Below are 18,372 nucleotides of genomic sequence, written 5' to 3' on the forward strand. Positions count from 1 at the left end.
GCTCAAGGGTAGCTTCACCCTCTGCTTAGTCGTAGATGTCCAGTGCTGGTGCATGGTCGGCGCGTGGTCGAGAAGTGGCCATCATGGAGAGGTCATCCTGAGACCACTGGTATCATGTAGGTGCCCCGAGTCTGCCTACACTTCCACCCATCACTGTTCACAGCTCAAGCACAAGGTGCATGCTCTACTCTCATGGCTTGGCTGACTTATTGCTGAAAGACTGAAAGGAATGGTCGGGCAAGTCGAAGAAAGAAGAACCAATATTTGGTGGGAATGCTTTTAAGTTGAGACTTAGCAGACTTATCGAGAAACTGGTAGAAGGAGAAGACTACCTCAGAGGGACCATGGCGCATCACTTATGGTTTCTAGATGGGTTCCTTCACAACACTTGGTGTGGGACACAAACTGATAATGGACTCGATGAAAGCAGAACTGTTTGGGCCGTCTCGGAACGAAGCATAGAGAAGATTGAATTCTTTGAGTCAAAAACTCATTGATGAGTTCGACGTAAAGATAAGCGCCGGGGGGCTTCTCGAAGAGTCGGTGACGATCAAGGCAGCGAGACGGCCGAACCATGTACCATACATCGAGGCAGGCGAGATCCAAGGTCCATCAACGAGAGCGATGAGTGTTCGACTTACGCGTTTCAATCTTCTAAGTTTGATTTGTACTTCTCAGCGCCTTGGGAACTACTCTTCATTTCCCAAAACATCATTAAAGGGCAGATCACAAGATCCGACGCGACTTGGTCATGCACTGCTCCTCGAATTTGGTCGCCTAAGGAACATCTGAAAGTTTCAAGAGGATATCATCCTACGCATCATCAGAGCAGCATTATGTGGAATATTGGCTCGTTTACTACGCCGAAGGCATCATACCTCGCTTGTCCCATCATTCCACCATGAGTTCTAACGTCCATCAATAGACATATCCAACAGCCTCCAACATGGCCATTCAACCGCCCCCATCTCGGACCTCGAAGCGAAAAATCCGCTGACAGATGGCTGACGACAACGGCTCACGGCGAAAGTGGATTCAATAACCCCTCCAGCCATGCTCCCGTCCGAAGTGAGGCCTTTGGATGACATCCGATTGCTGATCGACAGGTCCCCTCGGTGGATGCCCGCGGCCAGGGGGTTGACTCGTCCGAACCCATAAAAGGAGCAAACATCGCCTCGACCACCCAATGAGGCCCGTCCAACACGCGGAGAAGTGCCGGTGTCAGCGATGAAGATTGTGGGGTTCTGCCCAGCAATTTCCGACGATGCGATCCGTGCAACATCCAGATTTCCCGAATAGGCACCGCAGAGTCGCGGTGATGGTGGAGCATCGGTCCATTCGATGGACCTCTGCTCAGGGGGATGCCCGTGTCGATAATCACGAAAAGCTGTTTCCCCCCGACATCCGGCGAATCCCTTGATGAATGACGGCAAAAGTGAGTAGTGAGAGAATAAAACGAGCATGAGATATATATATCGTTGACGTCTGCAGCCAAGACCCGGGGAGAGAGAGCCTCTTGTCTCTTCAACTCCAGCGGTTCGGTTCGGCTCCCCCTCCATCGATCGCCAACAGAGTGCAACCACCACCCGGCATCATCAACCAACTCCCAATGATGTGCAACGCAAAGTTCGTGGCGACCTTCGCCGGCCTCCTCGCCTCCGCGAGCGCAGGCCCCAGCGTCCGCCTCGATAACGGCCTCACGGTCCAGGGCCGCATCGCCCTGGACGCGTCCAACGTCGCCGAGTTCCTGGGCATCCCGTACGCCGCGCCGCCCCTCGACGACCTCCGCTGGGAGCCGCCCCAGCCGTACGTCGTCCCGCAGTCGAGCAACGCCTTCGCCAACGCCACCGTCCTCAACGCCACCGCCCTGCCCCCCTCGTGCTGGCAGTACATCTCCATCCACCCGGCCATCCAGCGCGTCGACGTCCCCGAGTTCATGATCGGCGCCGCCGGCATGGACGAGGACTGCCTCACCGCGAGCGTCTGGGCCCCCGCCGGCGCCGTCCCCGCCGTCTCCGGCAGCGAGACAGCCGCGAACGGCACCGACGCCGGCCTGCCCGTGATCATCTGGTTCTACGGTGGCGGCTTCGAGACGGGCGGCACCGACGTGCCGTACCAGATGCCGCAGAAGTGGATCCAGCGCTCGCAGGAGCACATCTTCGTCACCTTCAACTACCGCATGAAGCTCTTCGGCTTCCCCAACTCCGCCGCCCTGACGGAGCAGAATCTCGGCCTGCTCGACCAGCGCTTCGCCATCGAGTGGGTGCGCGACAACATCGCCAAGTTCGGCGGTGACGCCTCCCGGATGACGCTCTGGGGCCACTCCGCCGGGTCCATCGCGGTCGACTACTACAGCTTCGCGTACCCGCAGGACCCCATCGTGCGCGGCCTCGTCATGGACTCGGGCACTGCGCACCTGGACCAGCTGATGAGCCACGACGACATCCAGTCCAACTTTACCTTTGTCGCGCAGCAGCTTGGGTGCGGCAACCAGACCACTGCGCAGGCGGAGCTGGCGTGCATGCGCAAGATCCCCGCTGAGAAGCTGGAGAACTTTGTGGCTACGTACAAGGACTCTGGGGTCACGCCGTCCATCGGCTTTTCGCCTGTGATTGACAACAAGGTTGTGTTTGCCAACTACACTGAGAAGGCTGCTCTTGGCGAGTTCTCTGACCTGGTAAGTTAACCTCTGTATTTGGGACGAAGGATTGTGAGAAACTGACGCGGAACAGCCCGCCATCATCGGCTTCAACCACGACGAAGGCCTCTTCCTCGCCCCCTACAACGTCAGCGGTCCCAACCGGACCGTTGCCGACCAGCTCTCGTACCAGTACTTCTGGTGCCCGGCCACCAAGACCACCAAGTAAGCCCCCCTTCGCCTCTCACTCCCTCAGAGCATCAAACTGACGAACCCCCCAGCGAGCGTCTCGCCGCTGGAAGAACGACCTACCGTTTCTTCTACGCCGCAGTCTTCAACAACACCTCGCCGCGCCCGTGGATGGGCGCCTACCACGGCAGCGAGCTGCCCATGATCTTCGGCACCCACGCCGACTTCCGTGGCAACTCGACCGCATTCGAGTACGAGCTCAGCCACGTCATGGAGGACGCCCTGACAACCTTCATCAAGGACTCGACCGCCGGACTGGACGCCATTGGGTGGCCTGTGTACACGGCCGAGGACCGCGAGGTGAGGACCTACGGGGAGAACAACGCCACCGTCGGACGCAGGACCCTGGCTTCTATCGAGCAGGGTTGCGCTGACCAGGGGCTTTTGTAATTCGATGTATATATTACAAGTTGAAGTACAGTTGACAAAAGAAAGATGTACCAACTTCACTTCCTATGCGTATCGAAAGGTGCTTTGATACAGAACCAGGGTGGGTGATTTGCTATTACCTAGTATCAGCAGTATGACTGTGCCCAATGCGTTCCACGAAAGCCTTTTGCGGATGCAGAGGGAAGGGAGTACAGAGACGAGTTGTCTTTGGAGAGTATTCCGTCGCCGTAAGCTCTGTCAACCCTTTCATCAGCTTTCGATCCCGGTTCTTTGTACGACGAAGCTTCTGGTACTGAGGATTAAAGCATTCAATGCTGTAGAAGGCTTCGAATCACCGCCTTTGAGTAGGTTCTGCATCTCTGCCGAGCTGGGAGGTCTCGCCCTCGCACAGCCGCAGGAGACTATAGCCGATCAATGCGGCTGTCATGGTGCAGCAGAGCAACTTGGTTGTCGCCATGGCTCACAGCCGCTTAGTCGTCAAAACATCTTGGCCAACCAGGAGGTTTGTTTACCTTTCCTGCGGACTTTGAAAAATCAGAGAGCAACCTAATGCCACCACCATCAACAAACGACGCTGTCTTGACATCCCTCGAGCACTACCTTCGACGTACCAAACCGTCAGTATTGCGTATGCCATCAAATTTGGAGTAGATACTGATTATTCAGAGTGATACCATGGACGACCGAAGCCAGCGCCCGGAGGGGGCGGTCCCCGACGCCGACACCGACATTGCCAGCAGCGACGCCATCACCACTCCCTACACCGAAGCTAATTCCGCCGACGACACCCGCGCCGATGGTCATGCAGAGCAGACGGAAGAAGACACCGATTCCGATGATGACTACACCCCCGTCCATCCCGACACCTCAACATCGACGCACTACTGCAGCCGCTGCCGGAAGACGCGGCACCGGTGGTGGTTCGAGCGCTTCCCCGCTAACGACCCTCGCAACATGCGGGGCGCCGGTATGCAAGTCTAGGCATCTTGCAACCAGTGCGTGTGGCAGCAGGCAAAGATGGACCCGGGCGACTGGGTCGAGGAGAACTGCCCGTGGCTCTTTGACGGATTTTGCCCCTGCCACTGGCACGATCGCGACCACCATGACTATGGGTTCTGTCCTACGTCGAAGCGCAAGGCGTTCAAGCTTGTGAAGTATACCGATACGCAGGAGGGCAACTTCACGCAGTTGGTGGTTGGGGATAGCAACTATGTCAAGCTGTTTCCCACCGGAGAGGCCCAGGGCGAGACTCGGAGTGACATAAAAGGTCAGGCCCAGACCCTGGGTCTTGACGACACGATGCTCGTCGACGACATCCACGCTCAGGTATCCGAGGCGAGCCCCCCAAAGGAAGAGCACGCAGAGCAGACGCAGACCGGTGGCACGGCTATGATGGTCACAGAGAACGCCGATGCCGAAGGGTTTTCTACCCGCGAGGCTCATGGCCAGACTCGGAATGATGATGTCCTCGATGAGGAAACCTTTCTAGGTCTCGGACCCATCGTTGAGTATCTTCGTGCCCAAGAGTGGGCAGAGAGAACCCCACAGCAGATCCAGGAGGATGAGATGAAGGACTCTGAGCAGCACGAACTCACTTGAGATTGCCACGAGTACACCAATGGCCTGACCAGGGCTTCTGCTTGGCCGCTCGTCGATGTAAGTCGCCCGCCCTCACGTGTCGTCGATGTTGCTGTTGGTTCATGGACCCCAAGCACCGCGTGACCAGTATCTGGGCGTATGAAGTAACTAACCTCAAGCCACTCTGCAAAGACACGATTTGCGATTGGTCTACTTGCCGCCAATGCTTGATTGGCCGGCGGAAGTCTAACCGGTCCAACACAGTACACCGTCGACGAGAAGGGCAATCGGATGTTCCGTACGGTAGACCCTTAGCGCAACGTGCCGTGGTAGCGACGAAGCATCGATGTACCATCCATAACCCGGGGCCGTGGTACACGATGGACGCGAAATGCAGACGGAAACGACGCTACTCGGCGTTGACAGGTCTTGGGTTGGAGGGCCCTAGCATAGAATGTTCAGCCAACCAGTATCAATCAGAATTTCTCTGTCTTTCTCTTCGATGCCAGGCACGAGGGATCGAGCCGTGAGCTTACAACCCCTGCCTTATTCAAGTGAGACAGGATCCAACGCCAAGCGGCCGTCCCGGATGGCAAGGAGCTGAGAAAAGAGGTTCGGCCGAGGCTGGCCGAGCGGAGAGACCCCCGGTTGGGGAAGACAGGGCGATGATTCGCGCGGAACTCCACCGCCAGAAGTGCTCTGCGCCGAGAGGCAGCAGAGCCTTTGAATGGCTGGGGTTGGCGGCATGTTGGAAGTCTGGAGCCGAAGGTCAGGGCCTATTCCTTGTCTGGACCACATCGTGCAGGGCGACGGTGCTTCTTTGCTGGGGCGATCGGGTGGTGGGTGAAATTGGGCCATCCTGAGTTCATAGATGCATGAGGACTGTTCGACGTTCGTGTTTGCACCACAATATTGACTGATTGGTAGTGTTCTGGATCCTAGTCTGAAGTCAGGACACGAGGAAGCAAGCAGAAATGGGATATCGGCAGCTTGGGAGGCAGCAGCACAACCGTAATCGTACAACTTAACCTATGTTCTCGGGAATAAGATTGGTGTAAATTGGTTCATGTTTTGTTTGCTCGTCAGCCCGGAAGAGACCGGGCAGGCAGTGGATTCTCCCGCTCCTGGTCCAGCTAGACTCCCGTTACCTAAGCTTTCCGAGGTAATTAAGTACGTACCGTCACATCTCATTGAACCTTTGGAAATTGGCATAGGTAAGGGGTTCCTTTCGGATTCAGGACCAACTTGCAGCTGCAACTACCCCCAATTCTCTTGCGTTTCTGGGTTGTTTGCTTCTTTCAGGCCAACATCATGACCTGCCTTCTCTCCGCACCGAGAGGGGAAACTGAGGGGAAGTTGGAGGGTGACAGCAGATGTGTTTGGGATGATTGATGAAGAGGGTGTGGTGGTGTTGGTGTTGGTGTTGGTGCAGGTTGGGGAACCTGGGCTACCTACCTCTCCAACTTCAGCGCATCTTCCACTGGCTCCAGCGACTCCTCAGCGGCTCCAGACTCCAGTGCGGCCCATCACGCCACTAAATCCCCAGACTTACCCCACATCATCCCCCGAGCCTCGCTTAACGTCCGCTAGTCCCCTTCGGATGACGCTAGTCCCACTTCAGCGGCAATGGCCCCACCCATCTCTTCCGATCCACGTCCAGGCCAGTCCTTAGGTTCCTTCCTTCGTCCGGCCACACCCCATCGCCATCCCATCAATTTCCATCTCCATGAAAAGTTCCACCAATCGAGCCATCCTCTCGCCAGCAACCATTCCCCAGACCAGCCCAGGATCAGTCAAGCTTCGAGAATCTGTCGTCCGTCCTCCTCCGTCGCGTCGCCTTCGAACCAGCCCAAGCCAAGTCAACCCTGCCAAAGGTCCCCCAAGAGTCCCCCCCAGAGTCGACGGTCCGACGTTCCTAACTCGCCGCCTCCCCACGACGCTTTCTACGCCTCAGACGAGCATCTGTCCTACTCAATCCTAGGCCTGGCAGCCGAGTCCCTCGGCCTCGTACCGTTGCCGTTCTCTCCCGTCCCCGCCTACCGTTGGCTCCTCCGCCATTGTCTGGCCACTCAGACCTCGCCAACCCCCTTCGACCTCGTCCGCAGTTGTCTCCCTCCGGCCTCTGCAACCAGTCATGGCCCTCCAAGACCGTCAATCCCGCCGCTAGGCCCCCGGGCCCCCGATCGCCTTTCCACTCGACTGCGGTTTGCGGTTTGCACATGGCCTGCCTTTCTGTTGCCGGTCCCGTGAGTACGGCCTGACTTGGGCCCAAGCGGCATAGTCTTCTGGCACGGCACAGTCATGGATTCCCTGACTCGTCTGATTGGGGAATGGCTGGCAAGGAGCCAAGCTTGGGGAAGCGAGCATCCTCTCCATGGGGATGGGGATCGGGTGGTTGCAATTCCATCCCATGCTGCTGCTGCTGTTCTGTTGCTACCATGCATTCTGCAACCGTGGTATGAGACGCGCGAGAAGCCGGCCGTCTGGGACCAGCGTTGATCTCGCCTCGACGCGACTTTTAAATACCCCAATCGCCCCTCCCCCAGCTCAACCTCTGATCGGCCTTCTCTTCTCGATACGACTCTGCTCCAGGAGCTTGCCAACCGCCAACATCTTCAAGCAACCGGGACAATCCAGCAGCCATGTCTCGCGACATCAACACGGCCTCCCAGCCGCACGACGCCATCCACATGGAGAAGGGCGCTCCCCACATCAGCCAGTACAACGATGTCGCCCTTGATGACAAGGTCCTCAACTCCGAAGCCGCCCAGGCTACCGACGTCGAACACAGCTTCGGCGTCTGGGAGGGTCTGAAGACTTACAAGCGCGCCGCTTTCTGGTCAATTCGTGAGTCTCCACGTCTTGTTCCGAGTTGGCGCATGAACTAACACCACCGCCAGTCATCTCAACCACCGTCATCATGGAGGGCTATGATGTTACTCTTCTCGGCTCTTTCTACGGTTACCCAGCATTCCGATTGAAGTACGGTGAATTCCTCGATGACGAGCACGGATACCAGATCTCCTCCATGTGGCAGCAGCGCTTCAACTGCCTCGGTGCCTTGGCCAACATTATCGGCGCTTTGCTCAACGGATACCTCACCCCCAAGATCGGTCACCGCTGGATTCTCATCGGATCACTTTTCTGGCTGAGCGCTTTCGTCTTCGTCGTCTTCTTCGCTCACAACATCGAGGTGCAGTTGGTCGGCCAGGTTCTGTGCAACGTCCCCTGGGGTGTCTTTGCTACCACTGGTCCAGCCTACGCTGCCGAGGTCACGCCACTGGCCATTCGTGGGTACCTCACCTCATACGTCAACCTGTGCTGGTGCATCGGCCAGTTCATTTCTGCCGGTGTCCTCAAGGGTCTCGTCAACCGAACCGATGAGTGGAGCTACAAGATCCCCTTCGCAATCCAATGGATCTGGCCCATCCCTCTGGCAATCGCCGCGTACCTGGCGCCTGAGTCTCCCTGGCATCTGGTGCGTGCCGGTAAGCTAGAGCAGGCCAAGAAGTCTCTGGAGCGACTATCGGAGCCAGAGCACAACCTCAACCATGAGAACACGATTGCTATGATGGTCCACACCAACAAGCTCGAGATCCAGGAGCAGGAGGGCGCCAGCTTGTTCGACTGTTTCAAGGGCACAAACCTGCGCCGTACCGAGATCGCCTGCATGGCATTCATGTCCCAAATCACCAACGGTGGCGCGCTCTGCTACTCTGGCTCCTTCTTCTTCCAACAGACCGGTATCGGGGAGGACGCCTCGTACGGCATCAGCTTGGGAGGCACCGGCATTGCCTTCATTGGTACCATTATCTCGTGGTTCTACATTTACAAGCTTGGTCGTCGCACCATCTGGCTCGCCGGTTTTGCTTTCCTCGTTCTCATCCTCTGGATCATCGGCTTCTTGTCCGTCGCCCCCAATCAGAAGGGAGGCATCATCTGGGCGCAATCCCTTCTCTGTATCGTCTGGCTCGGTGCCTACTCCATGTCCGTCGGCCCCATCGTCTACACCCTCGTGTCCGAGGTCGGATCTACACGTCTCCGTACCCAAACTGTCGTGCTGGCTCGCAGCACATACTACGTCGGCAACGTCATTTGCGGTGGCCTGATTCAACCGAAGATGCTCGCGCCCGGTGACTGGAACTTGAAGGGAAAGACTGTAAGTTATCAAAAACCACGTTCTTCGTCGTACCATGAACTAACTCGCTACCAGGCATTCTTCTGGGCTGTTCTCGCGACTCTCACTCTCATCTGGGGATACTTCCGTCTGTTCGAGACCAAGGGCCGTACGTTCGGTGAGATGGATGTCATGTTCCAGAAGCGCATCTCGGCCCGCAAGTCGGCCAAGTACCAGCTTACCCAAGATGAAGTCTTCTTGGCCGAGCAGACCCACGATGTCGGAGGCCGAACAGAGAAGATCTGACATGTCTGACTACAATATCAAAGATACCCAATCCCGCCCTAGCATAGGGTTGCTGCCATTTATTTTTATTTATACCAAGTAAGGAGGGGGTCGTCTGCTAAGATGACGCCTCTGCACTGATTGAAATCTAAAACCCATCATGAAATCACCATATTTGATGCAATCCATTTCAGCATTCCTCCCCTTTCGTGACATCCTGTCTTGATGTGCTAACCGTAGAAAATTACTGAATAACATACACCAGATTCTCTGTCCGGCGTCGCCACTCAACGTCGGTATGTCAGTGTGGGGTACCAGAGAACTTGCGGCATTCCTGTCAATGATCGACCAAAAGCAAGATGAGTCGAATCTCCTGGAAATTTATGCGAGGTGCAAGTCCTTTCATTACATTAAGACATTATGGAAGAAACTCTATCATCAACTGTCACCGTCTACTCAACTCTCCAATGGCAGAACCTCAAAAGCCGGGGTCTCGAAGACGTCCCAGTTGTCTGAGGCCTCTGGGTTTCCGAACGGGAAAAGAGCAGCGAACCGCATCTTGTACTTGCCCGGCGCGATTTGAGTGCCGTTCGCCAATCGTCCTAGCCACCACAGCTCTGTACCGTATAAACCTACGATGTCTCTAGGCACATCACGCATGGGAAGGGTGATGAGGTCATTGGGGTCATCGACACTGGGATCGATGTAGTTCTTGCCCAGCGCCTTCGACCAGCTCGTCGCAGCTCCCACGAAGCCTGCCTCGCCGACCACAGGAGGGTACTTCCAATCCCGTTCAGTCCATGACTCCTCAAAGATGTCCCACCTCAACTCTCGCGTGGCATACTGGGCACGCGTGTACACGTTGGGGAAGTCCTGAACTTCGGGGTCGAGGTTGAAGGTGAAGTTGGACTTCTGAGCGATGGGAATGTCACTTCGGGTGGATGTCATCTGTGGCCACCCGACCGGGTACTGGAACATGATGCCGATATCCTTCTGCAGGTCAGCAGCCAGTCCCATGTACGGGACGCCGAGCGTCTCGCCGTTGCTACCCTTGATCAAGACCTTTCCACTGTACAAGGGGAGTTTGGCGGGGTCGAGATCCTGGCTTTCGGGGTACTTGAAGTTGAACTGGGTGGTCTTGGTCTCTCCTGGCTGGATGGTGACGGCGCTAGGGAAGGAGATCTGAGGGGTCATTTTCTGTGGCGCGGCCAAGACCTCCTCACCCCACGCGATCTTGGGAGTTCCCCAGGCGGTCGGGTCCAGGTTGACGGTGTTCATGCCGCCAAACTCTTGCTGCTCAAAGCTGTAGGTCACCGGCTCATTTCCAGAGTTGGTGATGTCGACGGAGTGGTATCGGCTGAAGTGGTGGGTGTCGTTCAGGGCGAACTTGGCAAACGAAAGTGTGGTCTCATAATCAAGCACCTTGCTGGCGTTGATGAGGCCAGTGCCGACTTGGGCTACAGAAGCATAGAAGGGATATTCGTTGTTCTCCAGCGCTCCATCATCCCACTTGATGGCTTCGCCGGAAGATATCATGCGCATGGCAAGACTCTTCGCCCATTCAGGACCGTGGACACTGCGACCACCGAACTTGCTGACGTATAGGGCAGCGACTCCGGCAACATACGGGCATGACATACTCGTCCCGCTGAGGATGGAGTAACCGCCCCCAACATAGGAGCTGAGAATTTGCCCGCCAGGCGCCGCGACGTCAGCCTTGATGAAGAGATCATTGGTGGCACCAATGGAAGTGAAGGAGCTGGCAACACCGCCGTTCTCCTCATTCTTGATACCAACAATGTTGAAGATGGGGCGCTCAGTGAAGTCAGCCGTGACGTTTCCGCCAGCCTTGATGGTGCCGATGATGGCAGCACCAACACCAGCTTCGACCATGGCAATTCGACTGCTGGTGTCCTCAGTGGTAGGCCTCACCAGAGGCATGTCGTTACTGTAAAAAAGAATATGGGAGGCATTGAAAGGAGCGAGGTAGCGCTGCTTCTGATCGAAGTTGCAGCCTCCACGGCGCACCAATACAACAACGCCAGTCAGATCAGGAGTGCCAGGCGGGAGAGTATTGCATGCCTCATCGGCCGTGCTGGTGTTGAGGCTCAGGGGCACAATAGGCCAGTCCTTCACATCAGAAGGGTACCAGTCCTCTACAGCTCGGTAGGCGACACGAGTCTCGTTGGACTGCCCGTCCAAGTTGAAGACGCCCCTGAAAGACGACGATGCCAACACATCGGCCTCAACTGATGCAACTGCAACAACATGCTCGCCGGATGATCCACTGCTGGCAGCGAATGCACCTGCCTGGCCGTCGTTGCCCGCGGAGATCGTGACAACAACACCCTTGTCGACAAGCCTCGAGGCTACAACGGCCCAAGCGTTATCCGGAAAACCACTGATGCCGCCGATAGACGAAGTGATGATGTCGACCTAGAAGTCTGTCAGCAGAAGCCGATCGCCGAAACCTTAGGCTACTTACACCGGCGTCATACGCCGTGAGGAAAGCCTCGATGAGGGTGTCCTCGTCCGTCCCATCGACGCTGCCAAACACCTTGTATGCATACAACGTGGCTTCGGGAGCAACTCCAGTAAGGCTGAAGGGTGTCAGGAATCGGTCCGCGCTGGTTGTGGAGGGCATCTCTCGCGTCAACCTACATGCTGCTATTGCCGGCGATAATACCGGCGACGTGTGTTCCGTGACCTTGCTGGTCCAACGGGTCGGCGTCTGGGTTCTTGACCTCACCGTCATTTGGCCATGCTAAGAACCGGGTCAATCTCAAGATCCGAAGGAACTACTCCGATCAGAGGGTCTTACTTCCATCACCCACAAAGTCATAGCCTCCCGCAACTTTGAAGCCATCGCCGAAGCCACCACCAAGCTGAAGGGTGTCAGATAATTTCTAGATCTCCGACGTTCGATCGCCACTCACAGCCTCATGGGTGTACCAGATACCGGTATCAACGACAGCAACCTTGGCGCCTTTGCCCAGAACACCGGCAGCATGCAGCTTGTCGACGCCCGTCATGTGGTGGACATCATAGCCGATGGCCGTCGCATTCTCGCTGAAGGACGCCAGAGGCGCGCTGGGCGCCAGCTTGTACTTTCGTCCCTGCCACGCCTGCTTGATAGGCTCAAGCGCCTGCAGCGAGTCGATGTTCTCGACATCGGTCTCGACAGCCGCGCCGGTAAAGACGTCACTCTTGAATACCCGAAGCACCTTTGCGCCGCGCTGATTGGCGATGTCGTCGGCAACGGCGGAGGCATCAGCTCCCTGGATGGTGTGAGCGGTTGTTGTCTGGGTTACGAGGCACGGACATAACACACCTGATTAAACTCGACGATGAAGCGCTTCGGCTCAACCGTGGTCTTGTTCACGGCCGTCTCCGGGGCGTTGTCGTCGGCCCGGCGCATCAAGGGGTGGTCACGGAGGGCGACGGCCCCGGTCACGCTGGAGACCGCGAGAAGAAGACGCGATAGATGCATCTTGGGACTACAACCGACAACAAAACGCGGATCACAAGGAGACCTGGCGATAAGGGACGCTCACTGCATCTCCTCGTGGAGTCATCGTGTTATATACAACAGCATCACATCTTCCGCGATTCATATCACGGCAGCCCAATTTCGATGTCCAGCGCGCGACCGGCGAGTTGGTGCATTAGGCAATGCAGGGCAATGCAATATCGTTGTTCGTATTTCGGCGCTGCGACCCTATTAGCATGGGCGGCCGACAAGGGCCTTCATTAAGCATCTTGGCAAAGCGATCTTGCTCCTATCTGCGCCTTGCAGGTCACTCAAGACGGTAAACAAGCACGTCACGTTACAGCAATAAGTCGACACCGAGCGCGACAGTCGCGGTTCCGAACGCTCTTATCTGCAGTTCATTTAAGACACCCCTCGACCAAGAAGCCGACGTCGGCTCCACCGTTCCCTTTTCTCGTGTCGGGATGAGCCGATTCACAGCCAACTTCACATTTGGGCTTAGCACGCCCCGTGGGCAATGTAACCTTATCACGACCTTCTTCTTTCTCCAAAGTCTCCTGCAGGAACGGGGGCCCTGTGCTCCCTAGCACTGCATCCGCGCCCCACGCCGAGTATGCCAATCGGGGCCCGGCCAAGCCACCGGACACGGAGCGGCTGTTGACGAAAGACGAACCTACCGGCCACACTCTGTTATTTTGGGAGTGTCAACAACGTTTTCTTGCAAGAAACGCGTGCCCGGTGCATTGCAAGAATTCGATGCACAGGAGCTATATCGCAGACCATATCGACGGCTTTGACATGTCAGTCTTGCGTGCTGATCTCCTACTCCGATCTGGCGGAATAAGACGAGCGCTCAGACAGATGACAGCACCCGTCAATGTCGACATCAGGATGTGCCGAAGTCCAAGTACCGTGCGCGCACCGCTTCGTTCGGCTGAGACTGCTCTCCCCGCAACCCGTGACATGAAGTCGAAGTTTGGTCTGAAACCGTCAACATATCGGCTTCGACTACCGTCGGCCCATGCCACCGGACGTCATCCCTTGTCATCGGCTGTTGGACGAAGGGCCGAGAGTCCGTCCCTCCTGTTGGCGATGTGCCGTTTGGAGGTGTTTATCGAAATTTCCAAGAGCGGCTGAGCCAACTCTGAAGGCAAAATTGCTGCGAATGCTGGAAATTCCCATCACCCAACCCATCGATATCGTTTCCTTCTTACATTTTCCTAATGTCTATCTTGGGACGACTCGTCGATCTTGACTTATCTGGTTGGTCCGCGAAGCGGCGAAGCGACACCGCCAATCACCAGCCTGCACACCAATACCTCTCCTTCGAGCTGAGTTCCCTCGCCCCTTCTCGCCGCCGTCCCAACGGCAGAACCACTGCCAGCCGGAGAATTGTGTAGTGGGTGAGGGCCCTTGGAAGTTTGTTGGCTGGGCTGGTGCTCCTACCGCCCGAAGTTAGGTTAAGCTTTGGGTTGATGTGCATCAGGTCTGGGATGGATGCTCGACGAACTGTATCAGAAATCTTCCGAAGCGGGAAACATCGACAACGATTCGCTTCGCCACCATCCTCCAACATGATCGGCCACGCTACCCTCTGGATCTCGACGCAGGCCCTTGATCCGCCTTGAAAGCTTGATAAGTCGCCGGCGGGAGTCTAAATCTCTATCGCTCCCACTTCCCACCGTTGACAACGTGCCGACGGAAGCTACCCAACCTATCGCGACGCTCCCCTCCGCGGCAAAACTCAGATGGCTAGCGCGGCACATCGCGATGTTCTCGCTCTCTGTTTCTATCACGCCGTGTGTTTATGCTTTGGAAACAAACATTGCCCGCCGCACCATCTCCCTTCTGCGGCTGTCCCCCTGCCGCGCTAGCGTCCAGTTAGGATAGTCGGAAACACCTCCCGATGCTTCTTTCGCGGGCCCTAGACTCAAGCTTAATCCAACCAAGCACTTGGCGAGGGGGGAGATCTTCAGGGCCATCTAGGCACAAGGGGTAACTAGATTCAGGAACCGTAGCAAGATGCCGACCGCTTGCCTGCCGTTTCCCGAAACACCAAACTCGCCGCGCCTCCCCCCCTGGAAAATGAAGCTTGGCTGCCGGAACCGCGACAACCCCAGGCTTAAGCCGGATAAGCTTCCAGGGTGAAGCGACGATTGGTAGCATTTGCCGATGGGGAAACGTGACTAGTAGGTCGAATGATGGATGTCGAACCAGTCAGTGCGACCAAACAACCATCAACGTTTCAAAGCTCCCACGGGGCTCCGTGACGACAGGGGAGAGGATTCCAAGATCTCAGACCCGAAGACGCGATTCAGGGTTGGTAAATATCCACGGACGCCTTTTTCGATCCTTCGTTCCTGCAAGTCATGCCGTTCTTGACAACCGACAAACCTTTCACCTACTAATCTTCAAACCGGTTCATCATGACAAGGCAGCAATGAGTGAGGACGAGCTCATCAGCGCTGCACCGCCCCCACCGGGGGTGACTTCAAACTTCGAAAATCCTTCAGAGTCCCTCGTGCCACAGGTCCTCGTCGTAGCGATTCTGCTAAACCTCTTGGCAATCATCTTCTGTGGCATTCGTCTGTACACCGTCCGCGTTGTGATCCACCGTCACCAGCTCGACGACGACCTCATCTTCGTTGCCTTGGTCTTTGCCACCGCATACTCCGTCATTCAGGTCTACGAGACACGCAATGGAGCGGGACACCACATCTGGGACGTATCCAGGGCAGACGCCGTCGCCTTCCACAAGCTGAGCATGACCGACCTGGCGGCCTACAGCCTCTCGATTCTCTTCACGAAAGCGTCGATATTAGTCTTTTACCTCCGCTTCCCGCTCAAGCCAACGGTGCGAACGACCGTCTACCTCGTCATGTTTGCTACGATAGGATACTCTGTCGCTGGTGCTCTCGGATGGGTCTACCTCTGCACGCCAATGGCCAAGATCTGGGAGCCCGAGACGCCGGGAACCTGCGTCGACCGGGCGATGTGGTGGTTGATGCTCTCTGTGTGCAATGTTGCCACAGATCTCGCTATCCTGCTTCTTCCTATCTGGATCCTCTCGCCGTTGTCTCTACGGCTGGTCAAGAAGATTGAGATGACGATATTCTTGATGGCCGGTGGATTGTAAGTCCGAAATTCCTCACATACTGAGGTCGAGGTGAGCAACGAGTGCTGACTGGCTGTGCGTATTAGTGTTCTCGGACCGAGCATCGTCCGAATGGTTATGATCCCGATAGGCTTCAATAACTCTGACTTTACTTGGACCGCATCGATCAGCATCATTTGGTGGTACGTACCTTCATCTCTCCCCTCATTGATCCCTGTGGCTAACGTTGCTCTCACAGCGTGGTCGAGGCCAACGTCGGCATCATCTGCACCTGCCTGCCCTTCCTGAAGGCATTCATGAGACATGTTGCCCCCAGCATATCCAAGCGGTTCGCGATGAATGACGACGAGCCCAACTCACCCACCGTGTTCGACAGGGCCGCCGCCATGACGAATCTGCCACCCACGGTGCCCAAGTCCACGCGGCGCAAGAGCTTCGGGCGACAGGCTGTCAAGGACATTCCAGAAGATGAGGGCCTGGTGCCAATGACGGCGACGACGACGCGGAACTGGCCTTTGAAGAATGACGCGCCGTTTGATTACAAGGATGGGGATGATGATAGGATATCACTTGATCGGGTGTCGTCGGAGAGGAAGACGCCGCAGAAGCCTGTGGACGCTACGGAGATGGTATGAAACTAGCGAGCGAGCGATATGAAGTAAGCGAGCAAGCGATTTGGGTTGCGGGGCGTTATCATTGCATTGGCGATTGAGAATGAGGATCTTGGGATCCTGGCATATACCCCAATTAGTTTGATATCTCTTCAATCTCATCGGACTTAATTCATGTTGGCGTGTGTGTTGTTGCTTTGACAGTGTAGCCGTCGAAATAGTTGGTGAACTTGACGGCTTTTCCTTTGCAGTACTAAAATTAGTTGAAGGTACCCTCGGTTTCTGGTTGCAATGTTCTTGTCCTTGCTGCGTGCTCTCCGACAGATACGTAAGTGGTTACATCCCAGAAGTCTCTCCGGGGCATCTGACATGTTCCCTCAGAATCTAGGCGCACCGTTGCTAGTCATGCACAGATGGAAGAAACGTTTAACGACGTTTCATTTCATGAAAGGCGGTTTCTTGAAGTCTTCGGCATAGGGTAAAAGACCTCTAGTGGCTCTAGGAGGCGTGTTAAATACGCTCATCAAGGTATGTTTTTTTGGCTTACAGTAATAAGTAGAACTAAGCTTGGGATTATCTCGCAACTAAACATCCTTCCGGCGACCGGCATTGGTGACTTCGTGGACGCTTTGGTCTCTCTCTTCACTTTCAACAGACCAACTTCAGGTCCTCTGGTATCTGCTAGGTCGTTCGGGAAAGACTTGTCATGTGATAATTTCATTTGCACTCTGATCCACAAGCCGCCAGTCAATGCCTCAAACTTTAATGTCGACAACTATTGTGGACTAGGCAGCCGCCATTCTGGCGCGTGTTTGTTCCCGACGCCTTGGAATTGTTGGCTGTCAATGCTTGAGTACACGACGCCCGCCTGTCTGCCTGGAATCCCACGGAAGCTGCAAGAAACCCTCGTAGAGTTCAATCTGGGCTTTTTGTGGTTTTCATTTCCCTTTTTGTCCTTTTTCATTGTCAAGGTTGCCTGCTGCCTACTGTAGCACTTCAGGCCACGTGATTGCGTTTTCCTGGTTCGTTTTCCAGTTGCATTGGATTGATCTCGCAGCCTTCCGCTGTTGCTGCACACGCCGTCACATCAACACAACCGCGCGACACCCACAGCTAGACACGACTTATGGATGTGACAGGGGCGCAAGAAAGATCTGCGAGCGCGGAAAAGTCTTTAGGTTTTTGGAGTAAGAGAAGCTGAACTGAGACGGATTCAAGCTCTATGGGTGTGTTATAAGCAACTGACAGGTATCCTACATCAAGACTATGAGACCCAACTAGCTCCATATGGGATCCGCAACTAACGTTTGATCAGTTGACACACTATAGAGATCAAATACGTTGAAAAACTGCTGAAGTTTATTTCGATTAATAAACTCGTATGCATACCTACGTCTGTTAATCTGATTTCTTGTCGGGAAATACGCGGAGTGACCAGATCTGAACCCGACTTCGAAATATCCCGCAAATCCGACCAACACTCTCGCTGAATGTTGATGTTTACCTTCCTTGCACTGCTAGATCTCAAGGTTCCATTAATCCCTCAAAAAGGTGTTTTGCGCCCTCAGCTTCGTCCTGTAAATAGTCCGTATCAAGGTACCAACCTTCCGCGCGCAGCTGCTCAAGAAAATCTGTCCATTGAGGCTGCGTTGTATCCGGAACTGTCCACGGGCTAAGAAAGCACACCTTATACGCTACGTCTTTCCATTGCGGGGGGATCTTTTGTGAATATCGCAAGAGATATTTTGTTTGGAAATAACGAGCACTGTTGTACCAAGGCTCCCGAAAAGGGTCCTGGCAGTGGATGATGCTCTTGAGATTCGTGAACAGGGAACGTCTCTCCCACAGCCACTCGTTTTCTTGCGAAAGGTACTCAAACGGCTCCTTACTGCCACCTTG

General features: G+C 55.5%; 6 protein-coding genes across 6 annotated transcripts; 5 read left to right on the forward strand and 1 right to left on the reverse strand.

Annotated features, from left to right (window-relative positions):
• Positions 1 to 1,609: 1,609 nt before the first annotated feature.
• LIP4-3 (Lipase 4) lies at positions 1,610 to 3,277 on the forward strand (the record flags this gene model as incomplete). The annotated part of the gene is made up of 3 exons (XM_032022302.1): positions 1,610 to 2,677; positions 2,733 to 2,863; positions 2,920 to 3,277. The coding sequence occupies 3 exons, from the start codon at positions 1,610 to 1,612 to the stop codon at positions 3,275 to 3,277; spliced, it is 1,557 nt and encodes a 518-aa protein (XP_031880895.1).
• Positions 3,278 to 3,952: 675 nt separating this feature from the next.
• Positions 3,953 to 4,258, forward strand: CGGC5_v015349 (uncharacterized protein; the record flags this gene model as incomplete). Its single annotated transcript, XM_032022303.1, has 1 exon — positions 3,953 to 4,258. The coding sequence occupies one exon, from the start codon at positions 3,953 to 3,955 to the stop codon at positions 4,256 to 4,258; it is 306 nt and encodes a 101-aa protein (XP_031880892.1).
• Positions 4,259 to 4,294: 36 nt separating this feature from the next.
• CGGC5_v015350 (uncharacterized protein) lies at positions 4,295 to 4,876 on the forward strand (the record flags this gene model as incomplete). Its single annotated transcript, XM_032022304.1, has 1 exon — positions 4,295 to 4,876. The coding sequence occupies one exon, from the start codon at positions 4,295 to 4,297 to the stop codon at positions 4,874 to 4,876; it is 582 nt and encodes a 193-aa protein (XP_031880893.1).
• Positions 4,877 to 7,497: 2,621 nt separating this feature from the next.
• CGGC5_v015351 (Maltose permease MAL61) lies at positions 7,498 to 9,278 on the forward strand (the record flags this gene model as incomplete). The annotated part of the gene is made up of 3 exons (XM_032022305.1): positions 7,498 to 7,702; positions 7,756 to 9,014; positions 9,069 to 9,278. 3 exons carry the CDS (start codon positions 7,498 to 7,500, stop codon positions 9,276 to 9,278), a joined length of 1,674 nt encoding a protein of 557 aa, XP_031880890.1.
• Positions 9,279 to 9,713: 435 nt separating this feature from the next.
• Positions 9,714 to 12,747, reverse strand: vpr-7 (Minor extracellular protease vpr; the record flags this gene model as incomplete). Its single annotated transcript, XM_032022306.1, has 6 exons — positions 9,714 to 11,693; positions 11,743 to 11,857; positions 11,919 to 12,021; positions 12,079 to 12,142; positions 12,194 to 12,535; positions 12,589 to 12,747. The coding sequence occupies 6 exons, from the start codon at positions 12,745 to 12,747 to the stop codon at positions 9,714 to 9,716; spliced, it is 2,763 nt and encodes a 920-aa protein (XP_031880891.1).
• Positions 12,748 to 15,187: 2,440 nt separating this feature from the next.
• On the forward strand, positions 15,188 to 16,497 carry CGGC5_v015353 (Satratoxin biosynthesis SC1 cluster protein 4; the record flags this gene model as incomplete). The annotated part of the gene is made up of 3 exons (XM_032022307.1): positions 15,188 to 15,879; positions 15,949 to 16,044; positions 16,101 to 16,497. 3 exons carry the CDS (start codon positions 15,188 to 15,190, stop codon positions 16,495 to 16,497), a joined length of 1,185 nt encoding a protein of 394 aa, XP_031880897.1.
• Positions 16,498 to 18,372: the final 1,875 nt, after the last annotated feature.

The sequence above is a fragment of the Colletotrichum fructicola genome (assembly GCF_000319635.2).
Source record: "Colletotrichum fructicola Nara gc5 chromosome Unknown KSG_Nara_v1_contig09, whole genome shotgun sequence".
NCBI lineage: Eukaryota > Fungi > Ascomycota > Sordariomycetes > Glomerellales > Glomerellaceae > Colletotrichum > Colletotrichum fructicola.